At 41.6% G+C, this 20,893-nt stretch overlaps 1 protein-coding gene across 1 annotated transcript; it reads left to right on the forward strand.

The window, feature by feature from the left end:
* Positions 1-1,729: 1,729 nt before the first annotated feature.
* On the forward strand, positions 1,730-19,807 carry E2F1 (E2F transcription factor 1). Its single transcript, XM_063455729.1, has 7 exons — positions 1,730-2,172; positions 5,422-5,515; positions 8,325-8,544; positions 9,212-9,364; positions 13,649-13,763; positions 14,419-14,626; positions 17,334-19,807. Exons 1-7 carry the CDS (start codon positions 1,936-1,938, stop codon positions 17,579-17,581), a joined length of 1,275 nt encoding a protein of 424 aa, XP_063311799.1. The 5' UTR covers positions 1,730-1,935; the 3' UTR covers positions 17,582-19,807.
* Positions 19,808-20,893: the final 1,086 nt, after the last annotated feature.

Below are 20,893 nucleotides of genomic sequence, written 5' to 3' on the forward strand. Positions count from 1 at the left end.
GGTGTTGTTACACCTCCGGTAGCAAAGGGGTTAAACTCAGTATGTGCAACATTAGTTACAGCGTGGCTATTTCAGCGCGAAAAACTGCGCATTTAGTAAATAACCCTGTATATGTAATTTTCAATACAGAGGATTCAATTCTCTAAACTGGAAAGTTTTTCAATAATTTCAAAATTTATATCTAACTACAAACATTCTCCACTTTTACTCTTTTTTTCAGCTTGGATATTTTTTTTTACAGAAAATATACAAATAACACCACTTTTTTAATTTAAAATGTATTTTGTTAAATTTTTGTACTTTTTTATTTTGTCTAGATTAGAAAAACAAAACTGATTTTAATTTATTTATTTTAGTGCTTGTGTACTTTTTTTTGTCAAACAAAAAAACAAAACAGAACAAAACTGTAAAGTCAGATTTTTTATTTCCCCCCCCCCCCTCTGGTTTATGAACAAAGCCCCATAATTAAACACCGAGGGAGCTGTGGGTGGTGACTCTAGATGTCCCCATCATTACTTGAGACACATCTGTCACTGCCCATTCATCCCCCCCTGCACTCTCTAGGAAATTGGCATTCTTTTTTTTTTTCCCTGTCAGGCAGCAGGTAACGCCCTCCACCCACATTCCATCCAATCACCGTCCTTGTTTTGCTTCACTCTGGCTGGCCGTTGGTTTCCCCTCCAGTCTGTCACCCCAGGCCGTGCCAGCTTCCTCGCACCAGGAATCCAGAGGAGCCAATCACACTCGAGCCAAGCCACCTTCCAGCCAATGGCGTGCCTGCGGTGACATCAGCAGCACTTTCGCGGCAAAAAAGGAATTGGCGCGTAAATGGGCGAGCGGTGGGAGACCCGGAGATCAGCTGGGACTGTAAATCAATAGCTCGGCCGGGACTGCTTACTGGGAGCCGGAGACCACCTCACAGACCGGGAACCGGCCACCACACTGCCCAGGCTGCCAGGACTCCGGGGAACCGACCCAGTCTTATTGTAATGGGAGGGATCTGGCCTTAAAGTGCTGCAGCTCTAATAATTCCCATAGACTGATTACAGACTGAGCTCTAACTCACCCCAGGACAAATAATAATTATATAGATATTTTAATTATTTTTATGTTATTTGATTTATGTATGGGGAGGTGGGATTTGCAGACAGTTTTGAGGAAGTGTAATAGTGCATTAATTTAATATATTTATAATAATGGGTGGTAGACCTATTTAAAAGCACTTTCATTTATTTAATTTAAATGCTATTTTGTGCATTGCTTTACCCAAGACTTGCTTCCTGCACTGAAATGTAATTTTAGACCCTATCTTTAACTCTAGAATCCCCCTCCTCAATATATGCATGCTTGAAGAAACTTGCATATAAATATTATTTTGTAATTTATTGGTTTAAATGCTGCATGTATGGCTAATTCCATGCTAGGAATTCTAATGTATAATTTATTTGTGTAGGTAAAATATACACGATCTACATTTTTTTTACCAGCAATTATTTCTTGCATTGTTTTTGTTTTGGGATACCCAGAATGAAGACTGATTTAGAAGTATAGCATTTGTGATTTAGGAGCTTTCCGCAAACAAAGATCAGTGGTTTTTAATTGCACTTTTAGCATTCTTACTTTGGGGTTTTTTTTTTTTTTTGGAAGGATATTGGCAGAGACTTTTTTTTTTTTTTTTTTTTTTAAATCTTCTGAGAATTTAAAGTTCTCGGACAGTTTGACACTTTCACTAACAAACAGTGGATTGTGTTTAATTCTGAGTGCAACTAATTAAAAGCTTGTTGATTGATACACCTGTTGTTGGAGAATCACAAATCTGTCTGCAGCAACCGCCTACAAGATCTATTGTTTGGATACTACAATAGCCTTGGCTGTTCCTGGCCAGCATGGGAGGTGTAAAGACTGCGGGGCAGAAGGAATAACCCCCCACTGACCATGTCCCAGGAGTTTGGGTTATCTTACGGCTGCATTGATGGAGATTTTGGAACACTTTGGGAAACGAGCACCATTCATGTTGCTGAGCAGCAGATTGTCATCATATCCACGCCAGATGTCCCTGCAGAGGGTGCTGGAGGTTCTGGACTCAGTGAGGCTGAGCTGATGCTTTTTACAACACCACAAGGGCCCAGTACCACAACTGCTGGACAGAAACCAGCTCTAGGACGTCCACCGGTAATATGGCACTGCACTGATGGTTTTTGTATAAATATACTTTGTAATATGGCACTGCACTGATGGTTTTTGTATAAATATACTTTTAAATCAGTCATTGAATTTAAAGGAAGCATTACTGGATGGCTTTATTATACTTTTTATTCCTATGCATTTGTAAAACTTTATCTCTAAGGCGAATATCTAATCTTAACAAACTGACTGAGATCTAATTCACTTTAAGGAAATGAATGGAAAAACTGCTTGACTAAGTGAACAGAAGTCAATATGAGCTACTCCAATTCATTTCTATAAAGTGAATGTGTTAGTTTGTAGCTGTTAAATACAAGTTTGCGCAAACTCCATTTATGTTCATCAATTAAGAATGCATGGGATGATTGGCAATGTATAGATGACCAGATTCTCATCAGGGTCCCACACAAAGGCTGTGCGAATTTGCATTTATTATTCATCTTGTTAGATCCATCCTTTTGTGTGCAGTATATTATTGGAAGGCCTGTACATTACAGAAGTATCAATTGTAGGTTGTTTTTCAGCTTTTATCTGCCCACTTCCACAATTTCCTGCAAGGCTCCAGATACGAAGCGGTATTTAGGTTGTTGTTGTTTTTACTTATTGAAGCGGTGTATAATGTGCAGTTGGTTGGTCTGTATATTTTATTTAGACTAAGTTTTCCATTAGTCTTTCATCAATGATCTACTGAAACCTTACACATACTTTCAGACCGTCCTGGGTTTAGCAAGACCGTTCCAAAGTTGAACTTGAGTGCAAACTAAGCTCAGAGTATTGTTGTTGTTAGCACCAACAGATTCCTCAGAACTTTACAATGGGTAGCATTGAGCCTATAAGGTAGTGCCCTGCACATTTGATGCCGTGAGTGCCTACCCATTTCCTGGTTGGACCTCCCCAATCTGCGATTGATGGTTTGAAATACTGCTAAAACCTGACAATAGCACAAATAAAGATTTTGTTTGCTGATACCAGGACAACAAATGACCAGAAAGGAGGAAGTTTTAGTGCCAGTTCTTTTGTATTTGTCGCCATGACTTCTGGCCCTATAAGTTTTCAAGCTCTGCCATAAACCTTTAATCTGAAGTTTATGGGATGTGTAATGCGCTCCCACTAAGAACAATTGGGCAGTGAAATCTTGGTCCTTGGAGAACCTACAGAAGGGGCCATAAGTCGTGTGTGTGTTCTTTAAAAACAAAACAAACAAAAAACCCAATTCTTAGGCATTTGATCTGCAAACTGTTCTAAATAAAGTTTAAAAAAGCACAGCGGTGGGCTAGGTAACGGCTTTTTTTTGACAGAAAATTGATTCTTTTCTTGAAATGCTGTGGGGTGGGGGTGTCTTTGTGTGGCCTCGCAGATCATTAACCCCTCTAGCTCTGAAACAGTGTTAGGATTTTGTTGTTGACTAATTGCTGGCTTTTATTTACTGGATGGAGTGTTTCTGGCATGTATGTTATGTGGTTATGCCTCCCTACCCCTTGCTGGGACTGGTTTGTAGGCTGTAAGCAGGTGGAGGAACCAGTGGAATGAGATGCAGGAATGCTACCACCTACGCTCCCACCTTAAGAAACCAGTATAAAGTAGGGTGGGGTCCTCTACCAAAAAGCAGCTGAAACACCAAGGGAGTGGTTTAAAGGGACATGCCAGGGTGCTCCCATTGCTATCTGATTATGTGTGCGGCAGAAACGGTTAACCTTTTGACACAGCAAATGTAAATTAATTTTGACAGTGACAATGAAGAAATGTAAATGCACTGTGAAAAATAACAGCAATAACTGAAGCCTTCATGTAAATTTTCATTATATATATTTATATTAAACCTGGACACTGTAACTGTATTTAAAAATGATGCTGCATAGTTTGAGCCGTAATTCAGAAGTAAGTTGTTACCCTGCTGTAAGTACACAGACAATATATGGTGTACTGAGTGATATGTCATTAAAGGGACTCAAGGCACCCAGACCACTTCATTTTAATTGGATGCTGGGTTGTTCACTCCTTTAATGCAGCCCTTTTCCTTGCTGTCTGTCTTCATTCTACAACCATGTATCTGCAGTATTCTCTTTCCCAAATGCTGCCAGATTATCACTTAGCTCTCTTGAAGTGATCTCTACCAAGGTACTAAAAACAGCTGCTAACTGCATGACGTTGGAGGATGCACACAATTGAGGAACATAGTGTAAACATTCTAAGTCTGGATTAGCCAATGAAAAGGCCAGGAATACACACTTTTGGCGCTAGGGTGTTTTCTCATGTATGCTAACTTCTTGGCTCTTGTCAACAAGTACTCCTGGTTAAGCTCTAGGAGCGTTTTGGCTGTTTGTGAATGTCCTACAGGGATAGAGAAGGCACATGGTCTTTGGGACTTACCAGGAAACTACTGGTAAGGGGGAAAAGCAGTTTCTAATCTTACAATTAAGAATGTATACATAACGGCTGCTTTAAGATTTTACTCGTACTAATAAGTAATATAAGTTGCCTAGTGTGATCTAGAGTCTATAACAAAGAACATGAAATTTGTGCTGAGCAAGTCCCCTGGATGCCTGCAGTCCACCCACTTTAGCACCAGGGATGGGCGGTAGCGAGTAGCTGAGAGTGTCAGCTGACCATAGCCATTCAGTGCTGTGAATTGGTATGGCTAAAGTGATGTATTCTCCTACTTGGCTATACCTTCAGCAAGAGTTTGGCTGCAGAGAATCTGTTCAGTGTTAAAGAAACACTCCAAGAGCCATAACTCCTATATAGTGCTGTTGTGGTACCAGGATTGCCCCAGTGTAAGTAGCCAAATCTACTTGTGGTCCTCTGGACACAAGTCACCTCCTGCACTGAGAATTAGTTGATTGGTTGAGAGCGGCAGCTGGTCGCTCTCAGCCAATGAGTTAAGCCCTCGACCAGCAGGCTTATCTCAGTGCTATGGGCTCGGCTTTCATAGAGGCAATTGTTGAAGCCCAGTTTGACACCTGTTGTCAAAAATGTATCTACCTTATAGGGCCACGAATTGGGTAATATGGTTAAAGTGTCTCCCTAAAATGTGTTCATTAGCGGATATGCCATTCTGTTCTTTTAGTTTAATATGCAGCTTCATTACAATGTGTTAAAACAAAATACCATCATCACTAGCCTTCATCGGGCTAAGATTTATATAAAATAAACAGTGCATTAGTATATTTCTATACTTCTTATAAGTTGATCATGAGTGTTTCTTATTTTTTGTTGTTGTTTTAAAATATTGCACAGGTCAAGCGAAAATTGGACTTGGAAGCAGGACACCGTTACATTCCAGAGGCTTTGCAGAGTCCTCGTGGGAAGACCAGGAATCCTAGTGGAAGAGGTTTGGCACATTATTTGGCAGCTTGAGTCCTTGAAAATTGTTTCTGAAAAAAAATTAATACATTTGCATGCATTAAAGCTATCAACTGTTATAATGGAAATATAGCAATACTTGCACTCATACACCTTGAGTAGGGTTTTATGTTTAATAGGACACCAAAATATAGATGTGATATTGATCATTTTAATATGTACGGCAGCTTATGTTCCAAATTGGCTACTTTCAAATACCTTTTTATATTCGAGCCTATTGTTGTGCTTCAAAGGACTGCACTCCAGTTCAACAAGAGATTTCACTGACTGCATTCCACCCCCCACCATGAATTTACTTTTACATTTTCCGTATAGCAATCCTGCTATGTGTGTGCAGGAAGCTCTGGGTTATACATCCATAGGGGCCTATGCCAACATTTATATTACGGTAGCATGGATAAGAAGGAGAACATAAGAAAAGAAAGTAACATATAAAAAAGCTCCGTTCAGGTGGTCTTCACTCCAAGTGATCCCCTGGATGCTGGAACAAATGGGACAATCTTGGCTGGATCCCAAGCAGTAGTGGTCGAGGAGGGTAGGATTCCCATATCTGCCAAGACAGTGTCCATCTCCGCGATGTCTGTCGCTTTATATTCCTTGCCTTGGTGTTGGATGAGGAGTATGTGTGATGGTCCTCAACGATACTTCACTCCCTTAGCCGTCAATGCCGCTGTAAGTGGTCGGAGAGATTTACGCCATTGCAGGGTTGTGCGCGAGAGATCAGAGTAAAACGTTAAGTCCATGTCTTCAAAGTGGTAGGGATTCTTCCCTTTGATGGCGCCCATTAAAGCAGCCTTGTCTTGCCCATTTAGAAATTTGACCAGGAGGTCACTTGTTGCAGACCTTGCGAGTTGTGGTGGCTTGGGCAGGCGGAACATGCCATCCAGCTGTACCCCTTTAGCTTGTTTGGGGGGCCAGGAGGGCTTTGAAAAGCTGTCTTAGAAGATGGGGAAGCTCAGCTGGGGATATTGCGTCTGAAAGGCCTCTGATTTTAATATGCTTCAACCTCCTTTTGTCTTCCATAGCTGCTAGTTGGTGGGTGAGTGTAATGTGGGCTGAGGAGAGGTCTTTGACCTGATTCTGTAGCTCTGTTATTTGTGCTGTCTGTGCCTGAGTGGATTGCTCCACTGCTGAGAGGTGGTCAGTGAACCCCCTTAACATCCTCCCTTACCTGGGAGATCTCCGTGGAGAGCGACTGGCGTAGGTCGGTCAGGAGAGAGGTAAGTATCTCCGTGGTAACTGGAAAACCCATCGGCTGTTGCTTAGGTTTGGGAGGTCCCTTGTAGCCCAGTTTCTCAGGGCAGTGGAGGGATGTGTCATCCGAACTCTCAGAGTAATCTTCAAAGTCGGACGCCATGTTGGGTGCCGCCGCACCATGAGGCCTCCTCAGTAGGTTGCCTATATCGGCCGTGAACCGCGGGCGTTCCGGAAGCGGTTTTTTTTTTGTTTGTTTTTCTCCCCATCGGTGGAGGAGTGTTAGTAGGCTGTCTGCTGTCTGGTAGGGTGTTTTTTGCAGTCGATTTTGGGCTTTATTGGGCTGCGGTCGTCGGAGAGCAGTGAGTGTGCGACCGTTCATGCCGAGCGCTGGCTCCGCCTGCATTTTGTGTGTGTTTTTAATTTTCATAATTCAGGTAAAGACACACTATAGTCACCAAAACAACTTTAGCTTCATTAAGCAGTGTATAGAACATGCCCCTGAAGTTCCACTGCTCAATTATCTGCCTCTCAATCACTGTTTATGTTTAGGCAGCCCTAGCCATACCCCCTGGCTGTAACTGACACACCATGCATTAAACCAAAATTGTTTTATTTTTAATCAAATGTAACTTACTTTAAAAGTTTATCTCCTGTCCTGTAAATTGAACTTTTATTACATACTGGAGACTCCTGCAGGGTCTAACAAGCTATTAAAGCAGGAGATAATGCATACTAAATGAAACAGAAACTGCAATAATGGTAGTGTAAACATTTAGATAACTCTTTACAGGAAGTGTTTAGGAAGGCTGTGTAAGTAACATGCAGGGGTTGTACCTAGAACTGCATAAATAAATGAAATTATTTAACTCCTAATAGCAGAGAATTGAGCAGTGAGACTGCAGGGGCATGAACTATACACCAAAAATACTTTAAGCTAAAGTTGTTTTGGTGACTAGTGTCCCTTTAAGATACAGGGAGGAAGGGTGACTCATAGGTCAACTGAAATATAATTTTTCAACATTTAGGCCAAAAATCTTTTTGCCACAAAGTTTTTGTCACCGCCAGAGCTGGTATTACTGCTAGGCAAACTAAGCCGCTGTCTAGGGTGCAATGTCTGTGCTTTGAGTGTCTGGCAGGAGGAGAGAGCATAGCACGGCGCTCCCCCACCTGCCAGTCACTTCTTTTAGCATGTTTGCACGGACCGAGGGTAAAGGATCTTCTTCAGCATCCTCTACCTGTTCTGACAGGGAGCAACGAACAGTTTTCTTGGGATAATAACAGATTCAGAGGGAATGGGGAAGGGGACAATGATACTCTGAGGAATTGGGGAATGGATACAGATACTCTTACGGATTGTGTGTATCCATTGACCGTAGTAATAAGGAACTGCCTGCCACACAATGTCAGAGTGCAGCCCATGTAGTCACTTCTTCACATGTTGGGCTTGTTTGGTGGAGCATCAGGGTAATTTGGCCTGAACTGTCATTGGTTTAAAATATAATTCCTTGCCCTAGAGACTGCTGAATTGTAGAATTGGTAAATCAGAATGTGAATGGTAAAACTTTCTCATTTATATATAGCTGTGAAGTCTCCTGGAGAAAGGTCCCGTTACGAAACCTCTCTGAACCTCACCACAAAGAGATTTCTGGAGCTGCTGAGCCAGTCTCCAGATGGAGTGGTGGATCTCAACTGGGCAGCTCAGGTGCTGAATGTGCAAAAGAGGAGAATATATGACATCACCAATGTATTGGAGGGTATCCACTTGATCACCAAGAAATCAAAGAACCATATCCAATGGCTGTGAGTACAGAAATTATCCTTCTACTTTTGCTTTAGCTTCACTTAATTGTTCATTCATTTCAAACTCTGCCGTGGTAGACGTGTGCCTTTTGATGATAACCCCACTCCCATCATGTTGCAGTAGTTGTTTAAGACAATTGGAGTTGTAGTCAAACAGCACCTTATAGCCCAAACATTGTGTGTGTGCTTGCGCGCGCTAATTCTGAGATATATTTGATCCATCTCCTATTAAGAAATCTGGCTCGACTTGCTTGTTTCATGTTCAGGATAGTATTAGTCACACCTCATGAATTCCTAAAGTCCTCTATCAACCTTCACAAATTCCTCCTTTAAGGAATCCAGGTGTCTGTTACTTCCTGAGTAGTGGTTTGACACATTGGTTCTGTTTGTTGAAAATGATTGATTAATCTTGCATTCCAAAGATTTGTCATTTTATAACTTTCTCATTCCTTCTACCTAGGTGTGCATATTTCCTGCCCACTTTGTAGTGGGGAAACCTTGGGAACAAAATTCATTAACCCCCCTCTCCCAATTCTATTAAAAAAAAAACAAAACAAAAAAAAAATATATCTATATCTCTCTATCCTGACCATAGAAATGGGCAGTTTTTTTTGTTTTTGTTTTTGTTTTGTTTTATGTATATATGATTGGTGCATTTCTGTTTCAGGGGTAGCAGGACTGTGGTGGAATCGAGCAGTAGGTACCAAGCGCTGGTTAATGAATGCCAGGACCTTCTCAATAAGGAACAGCGTTTAGATGACCTACTTCACATGTGCACCACTCAGCTGAAACTGCTCACTGAGGAATCGGAGAGTCAAAAATATCCTTTACATAAAGTGACCTACCCCAGTTTTTATTAACAATACACCTATTTTTGGTCGGTGATTTCCTGTATTGAAGGTGTGAAAATAAGTGGCATCCACTTTACTGTAGACTTTGTAAACCCAAAAGTGCCCACAATAGTGTATGTCAATAAACAATTTTTTTTATTGCTCATTAGGTAACTGCTGTTTACAGGATTGATGCACCGGGTAACGATGTATCATGTGACAATATAACAGCAGAGCTCAGCAAAGTAAAACTCTCTGCAACCCACACACTGCTTGTACTTCTGTTTCTGTTTCTCCAGCAGATTACAAGGGATGCCATGCATAATGGGCGTAAAACTTTTTAACCTATTAAGTACCATGTTTTGACATCACAATAATGGTCTTTAAATACCATACACCTTCATGGCTTAACTAGCATTCCAGGTCCATGTAGGCATCCAACCCTTAGTAGAGGGGTCACTGTCAACCTATTATGATGGCACCGACCGGAGCAGAGCTTAATCCTTTAAGGATGCAAGACAAAGTTAATTTTCTGCTTCAGTTAATCATACGTTTTCTCTTTTCCACTGTTCTGTTTCTATGCTGCATGGATTTCTTTTGTCAGCATCAATGCTGTATGTGACTTGCTCTCTAAAATTGTAAATAATTTCAGAAAATGTATCCGTATATTGGTGTTGCACCACGTTAGAGCAATGTTTCAACCTTCCTCAGATATTAACACTAACCCACACCATCTTTTTATACTGAAAAGCATAGGCGCAAAATCTCTGCAGTTAACACATAAAACAATAACGGGACCTCTTCCAGTAACCCGACTGGTTACCTCCTGTTAGTTTTCTTCCTTCAGCTGATCAGGAACTCTTACATGGTTAGGGGACGTGGCTCTATGCGCTCCCAGGCAAAGACGACACTTAGCCCTTGAAGCTCTTAGTCCTTAACAGGACTTTTCCCTGTTGCATCCCCTCCAAGCTGGAACAGCAGACACAGGGGTTAAATCTTCCTTCCCTCCAAGCACTGGGCTGACAAACTTTATTGAGCACAGTTTTTTTATGCACAGACCCCTGCAGGTGGTCTCCATTCCACCCAATACACTTCCCTTAGTCCCAGGCAGGAGGGGGCTGGGTTACATATAGCCATCTCCTGCCCTGGGAGATGCCAAACAGTACACAGGGATACACGTTAAACCATATTACATTTAACAGAGTTACACTTTGGGGCTTGGCACACCTTGAAGGGAAAGGGTTACAGGGTTGAAACCTACATTGCTAGATAGCCCCGGGTCCCATCTGGGATCCCTGCAAAAAGTGGGGCGATCGGATGTACAGAGTCGAGGTATCAGCGTCGAAAGTCTGGGGCTCGAGGCTCTGTACATCCCTGAAATTAATTCCATGGCGTTGCTGGGTTTAGTCCATCAAATTCAAACCTCACGCCTAAACCAAGCATCAACCAATTGGCTAAAAGGGTGCGAACCAAATTGCGCCAATCAGCGCTCGGGGGAGGAAGTTTTGCGGCCCATTCAGAAGAAAGGGCGCGAAACCCCGTTTGAACAAGCGCTCCTCCGATTGGTCGTCTGCGCCCGCAGTGACAAATCAGCGCTTACTTGTGCCGTCCTACCAGGAGAATGGAGCGAACCCAGTTTGAATGGGCACTCCCTCTCTTATTGGTCGGCACAGACTTCCATGCGGCCAGCGGAACTCTGTGGATGTGAGACTGATTCACAGCTCCAAAGATTCCCTGCGTGCGTCCCTCTCGTCAGTGGATATCCCCGGAGAGGGTGCTCTCCTGGGCAACCACAAGCTTAGCCTCGTAGCTCCCAGGTAGGGGGAAGGGACTAGTGACTACAGCTTCCTTGAGAGCTGGTAGTATGGTCTCCGACACGGGGACCGAAGACGGGGTGCGCAGGCCAGTTCGGCTATACGAACCGGCGGCCACCCAGGGGAGCACGCGCCGCTTGTTCCCTTGCAGTTTTCACACCTTGTTAACGAGGTGTAAACATTCTAACCACACATTCTAAATGGAGAATCGGGGTGGTGCGCCGGAGCGCCCCCGCGTGGCTGAAAAGTAAAATACATTATAGAGTGTAAAAATACAAGGGGAAACACATATTTAACAATGGAAAATCCTAACAATGCACATTGGGGGCACAAAATAAAAAAAAAAAACATCTGAATACTCAGTGGGCATGGCATTTAGTGGCGGTGTACCGCCACAAACACCATCTAATGTAATCTGATACAAAGGGAAACCTTTTCCAGACTCTAATAAAAATCTATAAATACATATGCCAGGGTTCAACAAATCCAGGGCACCAGGTCGCCTAGGAATTTAATTTTTTTTAATTTTCTTTCCTGGCGCCTGGGAGGTCAGCCCGAAGCAGCGAGGGAGAGTGCAGGCAGCGAGCCAGTAGCTGGTGTTGTGGGAGAGCAGAGGTGGGCTGGCATACTAAACAGTGCGCGACAGGATGCAGAGCATGGAGATGACAGACCTACTAGACCCCAAGGAAATCTATTCATTTTAGCTCTCCAAAAGTAGGGAGGCTGAGTGAATTTCAATTTATTTTTTAAATTACAACTTCTGAGTATGTGTGTCTGTTTAGGTGATCGGTCTCCCTCTTATTGCATGGGAAAGGTAACTTTTACGCTTTTATTTATTTTTACTCCCAAAATCATGCTGTGATGGTTTCGCCATGGCTGGACCTGCCTGCATGTCTTGGATAATCATAATTATTTAAGCCAAGACATGCACTAATCTGCATCTCATTATAGAGATGCATTAAATGAACGCATCTCTATGGGGAACATTCAGTGCCTCTGTTAAGCGTGGTAAAGCTGAACATAGGTGCTGCACACTGCGCAGCACTGGACTAGAAAGCACCTCTAGTGGCCGTTTGAGTGACGGTCACTAGAGGTGTTACCAGGCAGCAATGTAAACTGTCCTTTTCTCTAAGCTGCAGTGGTTCTGGTGATTATAGTGTCCCTTTTAAGAATTAGTATTTTAGAATTAGCAAGCAAGTTTGTCAAGCCTGGACTGTAATTCCACATTTCCATATATGCATCTCATGCATATATTGCGATTTAAAGTACGTCAATTGTTACTAGATTAAAGACATTTCTCACCAAGACTACACTTGAACCATTTCAACTCACAAAGAAAGCACTATTTAATCCATGTAACTCCCCTTTAAAGTCAAGAAGAAAAATAATTTTTTTTGGCCAAATGTCAAACAAAAAGGAAATTGGAACAAATATAAAAAGTGTGTTTTTCCTTTATATTTAAATCTTAAATACACAGCTCTTCCATATTTAATATAGGAAAATTTAAACAACCATATTTTTATATGTCGGGTGTTTTACATTTGTACGTTTTTGTAATTCTCTACAATCTTACATGTAGGTCAACAAACCCTAAAATAGTTTCTGCCAAGACTTATGGTGTCACAGAATTTGGTAACCCCCCCCCCCCCCCCCAAAAAAACCAAACTTTATTGGTTTCTATATTGGCTCTGATCTGCAGGGACATTTGGCTTCTGCTGAAGACCAGATGCTACATGAGCATATAGTAAGACCCAAGTGAGTTCTCAATCCATTTTAGCAGATTTTTACACTTTTTACCATAGGTAGACATCAGGGCATTTCAGACAACATAATCATTACAGTCTTCTTTTAATTGCATTAGTCTATAACATCCCCTAAACATATTCAAGTTGCTTTAGGGGAGATCTTCAGAGGTGTATAGTTGGCCCGTGATAATTGTACCATTCATCACTGAAGTATACTTTTCAAGCTCTTTGAGCCTCCCCCCATCACCTGATAACTATTTCAAGTAAATTCGTTTTTGTATGTTGCAAATGTGTGTGGTTGGAGCCCTGCCTGCTGAATATTGACTGTAGTCTAGTAAAGATTACTACAAGCCTTAATTGTTGCTTACAGCACTGCCTCGTTTGCTTTGCTTAATTTTCACATCGATGAAATTGTTTGCACAAGTTGTTATCTACAGCCTTGGCAGAGACGAGAACATGGCTGTGATCTCCAATAGTGCAGCAAAGGTTTTTAAGGTTATGGGATATGTAGTATGATTGTCCGTTTTGAAATGTATTTATTAACATGGGACAGTCCCGGTCACAAGTACTTTTAACACACAGTCCCAATATATCCTGATTGGCTTCCTGGTGTATCTAGCCAACCAGTATACAACTAGATTAATTCTGAATTACTCTGTGCAATAAAATACACATAAAAATCTTCATGAATGATCCTTAACCCTTCTGGCAGTACTTTGGGATATGTAACTTGTCAAGATCTCCGTAGCATTGCAGATCCATCTGAAAGAATGCTAATGGTTATCAAGGCTCCTCCAGAAACACAGATGCAGGTTTCTGATCCAATTGAAGTAAGTATTTGTTTTATTGGATTTTTCAAACTGCTTCTTAAGTGGGGATGGTACAGCTCATGAGGCATTCTGAGTTGCTTTATCCATGTTAATGCTGCAGACTGGGCATAAAAATCTAAATATACCCAATAGACATACCACATGCCAAAAAATTAATTTCTTGCCAGATGATCTTTGATGGCCAAGCTCTTCAGAATGACAAACAAATGCCCTATCATCTGTTACAATACTTGTGGCTTGTTAAAGGACACTATAGGCACCCATACAACTTCAGCTCCTTGAAGTGGTCTAGGTGCAGTGTGCCATCACACTTAACCATGAGCATGTAATTATTGTAGTTTTTAAGAAACCGGGTCTTGGCTATGCATGAGGACTTCCAGCGTCACCGGAATCCCCATAGGAAAGCATTGAATAACACTTTCCTATAGGGAAATCCTAATACGAGTGCATTAGGTCTCCCCCGCCGGCTGACCTGAGGGTCATCACTGCTGGACCCAGGAAAGTGACAGAGGTTATGAACACCTTCTGCTTTTCCTAGCACTATAGTTTCCTTTAACTTTGATGTAACATCAGTATCAAGTAGAAAAGATCTAAATAGAGCTGTTGGAGCATTGATCTAAATGAATCCTATGTTAAGCATATTTCTTTCTTTCAGGCACTTCAGATATCCTTAAAAAGCACCCGTGGCCCTATTGATGTTTTTCTCTGTCCAGATGACAGCTCTGGGGTCTGCAGTCCAGTCAAGTCAAGTCCCACAAAAGCTGCTAGCCATGAGCATTCTCCTCTTGCTCATGCTAGTGATGGGTCGCCTGACCTCCACACCACGCATGACATTGGCTTGGGACTACTCTCGTGTGAACAAGGTGAGCATATACAATCACCAGGAAAGTAAAGTAAAGGAGAAACAAATGATCTCCATTTTTCACCTCAACAAGCACATGTTCTAGCTTGAAACCTCTCTCAGTACTGTATAGTTTGTTATTGACTGAGAATGCAGGCTTACAGTGTACTCATTCAGATTACGAGTAAGACAAGATGACCTTCTGAGTTAAGCATTCCATATGCAGCCTGAGGGCTCTGTGTCTGACGGGTAAACATGCTTTTCCTTTGGTGGTCCTGATAAGCAGATATCAATAAACAGTCATGTTGCTTCAGAGACTGCTCAATGGTGAAGTGGAAGTGTTCCCCAAAAAGCTCCATTCACAATGTTCGTTCGGTTTTTTTTTTTGTTTGTTTTTTTTAAAGGGACACTACAGTCACAAGAAACTATACAGCTTTATGTAGTGGTTCATGGGCAAAAAATCTGTTGACTTGATGTATCTTGATGAAAAGATGCTGTTTAGCACAGTATGGTCATTTGCCTCGCATGTGCACTAGCGACCCCCCACTGCTTCAGTTTGGGGAAACATTGGATTAGCTGAAATCCGGATTCATGATTTCAGCATGGTAGGCAGGGCAACTACAACGAGAGAGTATTTAGCTCTTAAAGGGACGCTATAGGCATCAGAAACTGGACAGCTTAATGTAGTGGTTCTGGGGTAAAGAGCATGTCCCTGCAAGATTACAAGACAGCATTTACATTGCTGCTTAATGCCGCCTTTAGTGGATGTTACTTGGAGTGCCACTAGAGGGGCTTTCCAACAATTTTTTTGTAAAACTTCCCTGCATCACCTCCTCTTCTGTCAATTAGACTTTCATTGGCTCCACAAAGCTGGAAGTAGTAGTTACACTAGAGGAGAGTCTGTATGCCTTCCCCGCTTTAATGAGTGTAACGGAGCTCCCTGTACCCCGACTGGGTACCTCCGCCAAAAGACTGCTTTCTAGCTGGAACAGGGGACAAACCGCAGCACTTCTGCCCACAGTTGCCGTGGCTTGACTGGGGCCCTGGAGCCGAATGGGGGATTGGCTCTAGTCCTTAAAAAGACTTTCCCCGTCGAATCCCCTGCAAGCTTGAACAGCAGACATAGGAGTAAATCTTCTTTCCCTCCAACAACCAGACGACAAACCGTTTTGGAGTGTAAGCTGGAATAGCAAATTAATGGAGGCACACTGGCCTTTTATGCAAGTTTCCCAACAATGGTGAAACCCATGTGGACCTTGTTGGGCACAGGGATACAAACTTCCAAACCATTAACAATGTAAGGCACTCCCACACAAGGCAAACAATCCATCCCCTCTGCTTGGGAGATAATTGAGTTAATTACTGTATCAACTCCATTATCTCTAAGCAGAAAAAAGTCCCAAAAGTACCCCAAAACACATATCCCAATATCCATGATCTGGGTGAACAACATATCCAAAAATCATCCAGATCAGAGCAGGGGTTCAGGTATTTCCTGGAAGTCCTAGTTCTGACCGACTGTGCACATGGTCCTATGCCCAAAATGGTGCCAGGGAAATCAGTGCCAACAGCCGGTCAAGTTTGGTAGTCTTGTACAGGTTTCCCTGCAGGGCCCATAGTCTGTGGGCAGGAGACTGACCAGCAGGCTTCTCCAGGAGCTTTGTGGCAAACTCACTTGGAGAGGGGAGTTTGTCACAATGAACTTCAATGCTTTGGAAAGCCATGTGTTCTTACAGCTCCAATGAGAAGCCGCTGTTAAAGGAACACAAATTACTTTTGCTAAATAAAGCAGTTTTAGTGAATAGATCATACCCCTGCAATTTCACTGCTCAATTCACTGTCATTTAGGAGTTAAATCACTTTGTTTCTGTTTATACAGCCCTAGCCACACCTCCCCTGGCTATGATTGACAGAGCCTGCATGAAAAAAAAATGGTTTCACTTTCAATCAGATGTAATTTTCCTCAAACAATTGTATCTCTTTCTCTGTATATTGCATGTTAATCACATACAGGAGGCTCTTGCAGGGTCTAGCAAGCTATTAACATAGCAGGGGATAAGAAAATCTTAATTAAACAGAACTTGCAATAAAGAGCCTAAATAGGGCTCTCTTTACAGGAAGTGTTTTATGGAAGGCTGTGCCGGGAGGTGTGACTAGGGTTCATAAACAAAGGGATTTAACTCCTAAATGACAGACGATTGAGCAGTGAGGCTGCAGGGGCATGTTCTATACACCAAAACTGCTTCATTAAGCTAAAGTTGTTCAGGTGACTATAGTGTCCCTTTAAACACACTGGTGCAGATTTTCAGGGCTTGCAAAGGCTGCTAACAGCAAGTGATCTGTGGGGCTTCTTTTTGGTCAGGGAGGACCTCACCTACTGCTCTCATTTGTTGTGTAAGGTTTTGTTTGGCTTATGAATTAAAAATGTAATTACCTTACTGCCTATTAAGTTCCTTTTTAGTTTTTTTTTATGAAAAATGAACTAATTTGTTCAGGAAGTTTTAAAGGGTAAGAAGAAATGGGCTGGGTTAAGTTACAGAAAATTTGCAGCCAAATGTCACATGGTGGCTCTGAAAAAGTGATAAACTGCTACTGTTTAAAAAATACAACATGAGTAACAACAGAAAGTTCATCTGCACAATGGCAAGTTACATAGAGTATTTTTTAATTGTTATTCCTTTTTTTGTGAAATGCTAAACTGTAACATTGCACAATTTTTGTTTTTCTAGAGTCTCTCCTATCTCCAGAAACTGACTTGCCCATGGGATACACTCCAGAGGGCCTTCACCTATCCCCTGTGTCTAATGCAACTCTCCTAACTGAAGCCAGGGATGTCCTACCAGACCTTCTAAATGATGAATTCATCAGCTTGTCTCCTCCAATGTCTCACGAGTACCACTTTGGCCTGGAGAACACAGAGGGTGTTAGTGATCTATTTGACTGTGACTTTGGCGATCTAACATCTTTCGACTTGTAAAGAGACGTGACTTATTAATGTGTTGGCTGAGGAGATTCAGTACAAAAGATGATTCAATCTTTGTGATCTTTAAGACTCCCTGACTTTGTATTTGACTATTGCATTCGAAAGACAGTTGCAAAGAAGGTGTTAATATTTTTTTATTAATCAAGCGTTTTTGTATCAAAATGAAAAGGCTCTTAACCCTGTGACCGCAATCCATATCCTAATGAAAGCACTTACGTGGAGCTATAGAAAATGTGCGAGCAAAGAGTTGGTGAAGAACATCCTGGAGTATGGGGGACAAATGGCATTCTAAAGCTTTACTTGTGGCCTATGGAAGTTTTTTGTCTTTCACATTGTGCCCTTAAAGTCGTCAGTTTTCATATTTCTGCTTTGAAAAGCAGATGACTTAAAGTTCATTAAATGTATACTGCTTTTCACTGCCAAATCTAAAACTATTTTTACTGTCAAAACCATTTAATTTGAAATTGATTGGTGTATCGGCTTCATTAATACCATGTGCCTTGCTCCTACTATTTTTCTTTTAATGGTACACTCAAGGCCATAATTGACTCCTTTTCTCCCCTATGGTGATAATGCAAAAAAAATGCAAATTATACATTGGAAAATATTGAAGGTACAAGATACTTGCTGCAGTGATATCTGCACAGAGAAAAAGAAATGGGACCTTTTTTTTTTTTTCCCCTTCATTTTTGTTCAATACTGGTTACCCCAATTGTTTTCAAAGGTATCCCTGTATATATTCTATAAGCCCTGCAGTACGGGATTATGGGAGCTGTAGTACTGCCTTCAGCTTTCAGATGAATGTTGGTTGATTCAGCACATGGCAAATGGTTGCAAATTGTTTAATGAATGGAAAATCTGAACAGAGCTACTTGTTTAAGAGTAGTTCTATACATTGTTTTCATGCATGAAACTGCTTGCATCCTGCTCTGCCTGGATGCTCTACAAATCTCAAGCTCCACTAGATCAGTAGAACCATTACATTTTATGGATAATGTATAGCTGTATTTTTGTCTTGACATTGTCTTTTGGGCATTGGGGTTGACCGGATGGCTGAGGTTAAACTGCAAGTGGTTACTAAAATGGATGGGGTGTTTTTTTTTTTTTTTGCAAAATATAACATCAACATGCAAAAAATATTTTCTTTCTCGCTCTCGCTCTCGCTCTTTCCCCTCCATAATGATCAGTTAGATGTATTCCTTCAGTTTAACTGCCTGCTGTCACCTTAAAGGTTGAAGTACCATAAACACTGTAATGGCTATGGTGCCAGGAGTCTCTGGTGCACCCCAATTGCCTAACGTCTAGCAGATGTGCCTGCCAGGCTTTGCACAGAACGGAGAGCTTCCAGCTGCATTGGAGGCAGAGAGTGTTGCTCTGAGGACCCTAGACACGTCAAGCCGTTTTAAAAAGTTTTGCTACTTACGTGAGGTAAAGGTGTGCCAGGGCACTGCCTTGCACCATAACCATTAGAGGGCTGTAGTGGTATGGTTCTTGGTGTCTTATTTAAAGTGGCTTTGTCCACTACAAATGTGCAGATGACTGCCCATTTCAGGTTTACTTATCCAAATTTCAGGCAAGTTCAACATTTAAATTTTTTTTGGTTTTTTTTGTGTGCTCTCATAATTCCAGTCATGTAGAAGAGTGATCAGAATTCTGAGAACATGCAGATGCACGTCAATTCACTGCTGTCTTCATACTTGTTCATATCTTTTATGCAGACAACAAGTAGAATCTTTAAAAAGCTTAAAGCAATAAACGATCTATATATATTGGCTAGCAGTTTGTCTAGCACAAATTGTAAATGAAACTAAAGCACTGGGTGTCACTATTTTCATGTTTACGTGACTGGTGCACTCTTAAATACTTTACTGCAGAAACAATTTGCAGGAAAGCAACTGCCCTCCATCCTTTTAGGTCAGGGGTAGGCAACCACTTACATTCCATTTTGACTGGTAGGGGTTGTAGTCCATGGAATCTGCAATGGTTGCCTTTCCCTGCTTTAGGTCATGATTTGTATGTATATTTATACTATAACATACCTAGAAATATAGTATTTATAAATGAGTAAATATTTGTCTGGTATTCCCTGTGATATAGAATGAATCTCATGTTCACTTTTGCAAATGTAGGGCAGACCGGATCAATGTGTTAGCAAATGATTTAAGCTTAATTTATCTGGATGTGTGGTTTGTATGTGTATTTGTTTTCAATAAAGATATTTTCCAGCTTAAATATCTGACTTTAATGTGGGGACTGTATCACCCAGAGCTGCATATTGAGTGCACCATCCAATGCTTGACCATGGTGTTGCTGTATGTTGAGCAAGATTCTGTATTGTTACCTGCAAGCATACTGGCCAAAATGATGTCACCCACTATATGGTGCAATACTGAATTAGACTATTGATGCTCAGACTGAAAGCCTTGTGGCAAGAGAAGTGTATCTGGATATGTAACTCCTTCATCCTTCTATATAATGACAACTCATGCTGCCATTTAACTGGCTCTATAATTCCTTACTTCTCCTCTTCCTCCTCTCTTCTTCGTGCATAAGCTGTTTTTAACAGTTTTGTGTATGATTTTGTTATGTTCAAAAGCAAATACAATAAGGATCGATGGGCAAACAAATAAAACACTCCACTACACTGTAGTGGTTATTGTGCCAGGAGTGTCCTAGTATGCTCCAAGGGTAAATTGTCAAACTATCTAGGAATGGTTTCACAACTTACCTGGGGTCTGCCATGTACTGTTAACAGCCTCTTAGAGTCAGATCCTCCTACCTGGAGCTTCTGTTAGTACCACTGAGCTAAGCCCTGTAACGCAGGACTGGCTCATTTACTGAGTCGGCTGAGTACTCTCAGCCAATAAGCTTGGTCCTGTAGTGCTGGGGTAATTTCTGTTCAGAGAACATCCAGCTGACAGGATCCAGCGGACCCCAGATAAGGTGTCAAACTGTATGCAAACTACTCCTGGCATTATATCCAAAACCGCGTGCTACTGGTAGAATAGGGCTTAAGAAATGTATAGCTTAAATCGGCCAATTAAATTGCTGCAAGTGGCAGTTCTAGCAGAGTAACCTAAGGTACAGATGTACATGCATGAGAGAGAAATTTTCAGATTTCCCCAGTTCTCAATCTACCATGTGGTATCTTGCCAAGCGTAACACTGTAAACTGAAACAGCATGTCAGTTTCAGAATATAGAATATATAGAAATTACAGAGGGAAGGTCCATTATATAAATGCAGTAGACATGTCCTCAGGCATGGGTAGGCACTTTCAGCACTCCATAATGTTGTGGTCAACATC

The sequence above is a fragment of the Pelobates fuscus genome, chromosome 5 (genome assembly GCF_036172605.1).
Source record: "Pelobates fuscus isolate aPelFus1 chromosome 5, aPelFus1.pri, whole genome shotgun sequence".
NCBI classification, from domain to species: Eukaryota; Metazoa; Chordata; class Amphibia; order Anura; family Pelobatidae; genus Pelobates; species Pelobates fuscus.

Coding starts and splice junctions, on each gene's coding strand:
- E2F1 (XM_063455729.1), top strand. CDS start 1,936: ATGTCCCAGGAGTTTGGGTTATCTTACGGCTGCATTGATGGAGATTTT. Junction 2,173..5,421: donor CAGCTCTAGGACGTCCACCG/GTAATATGGCAC, acceptor AATATTGCACAG/GTCAAGCGAAAATTGGACTT. Junction 9,365..13,648: donor GAGGAATCGGAGAGTCAAAA/ATATCCTTTACA, acceptor TTCTGGCAGTAC/TTTGGGATATGTAACTTGTC.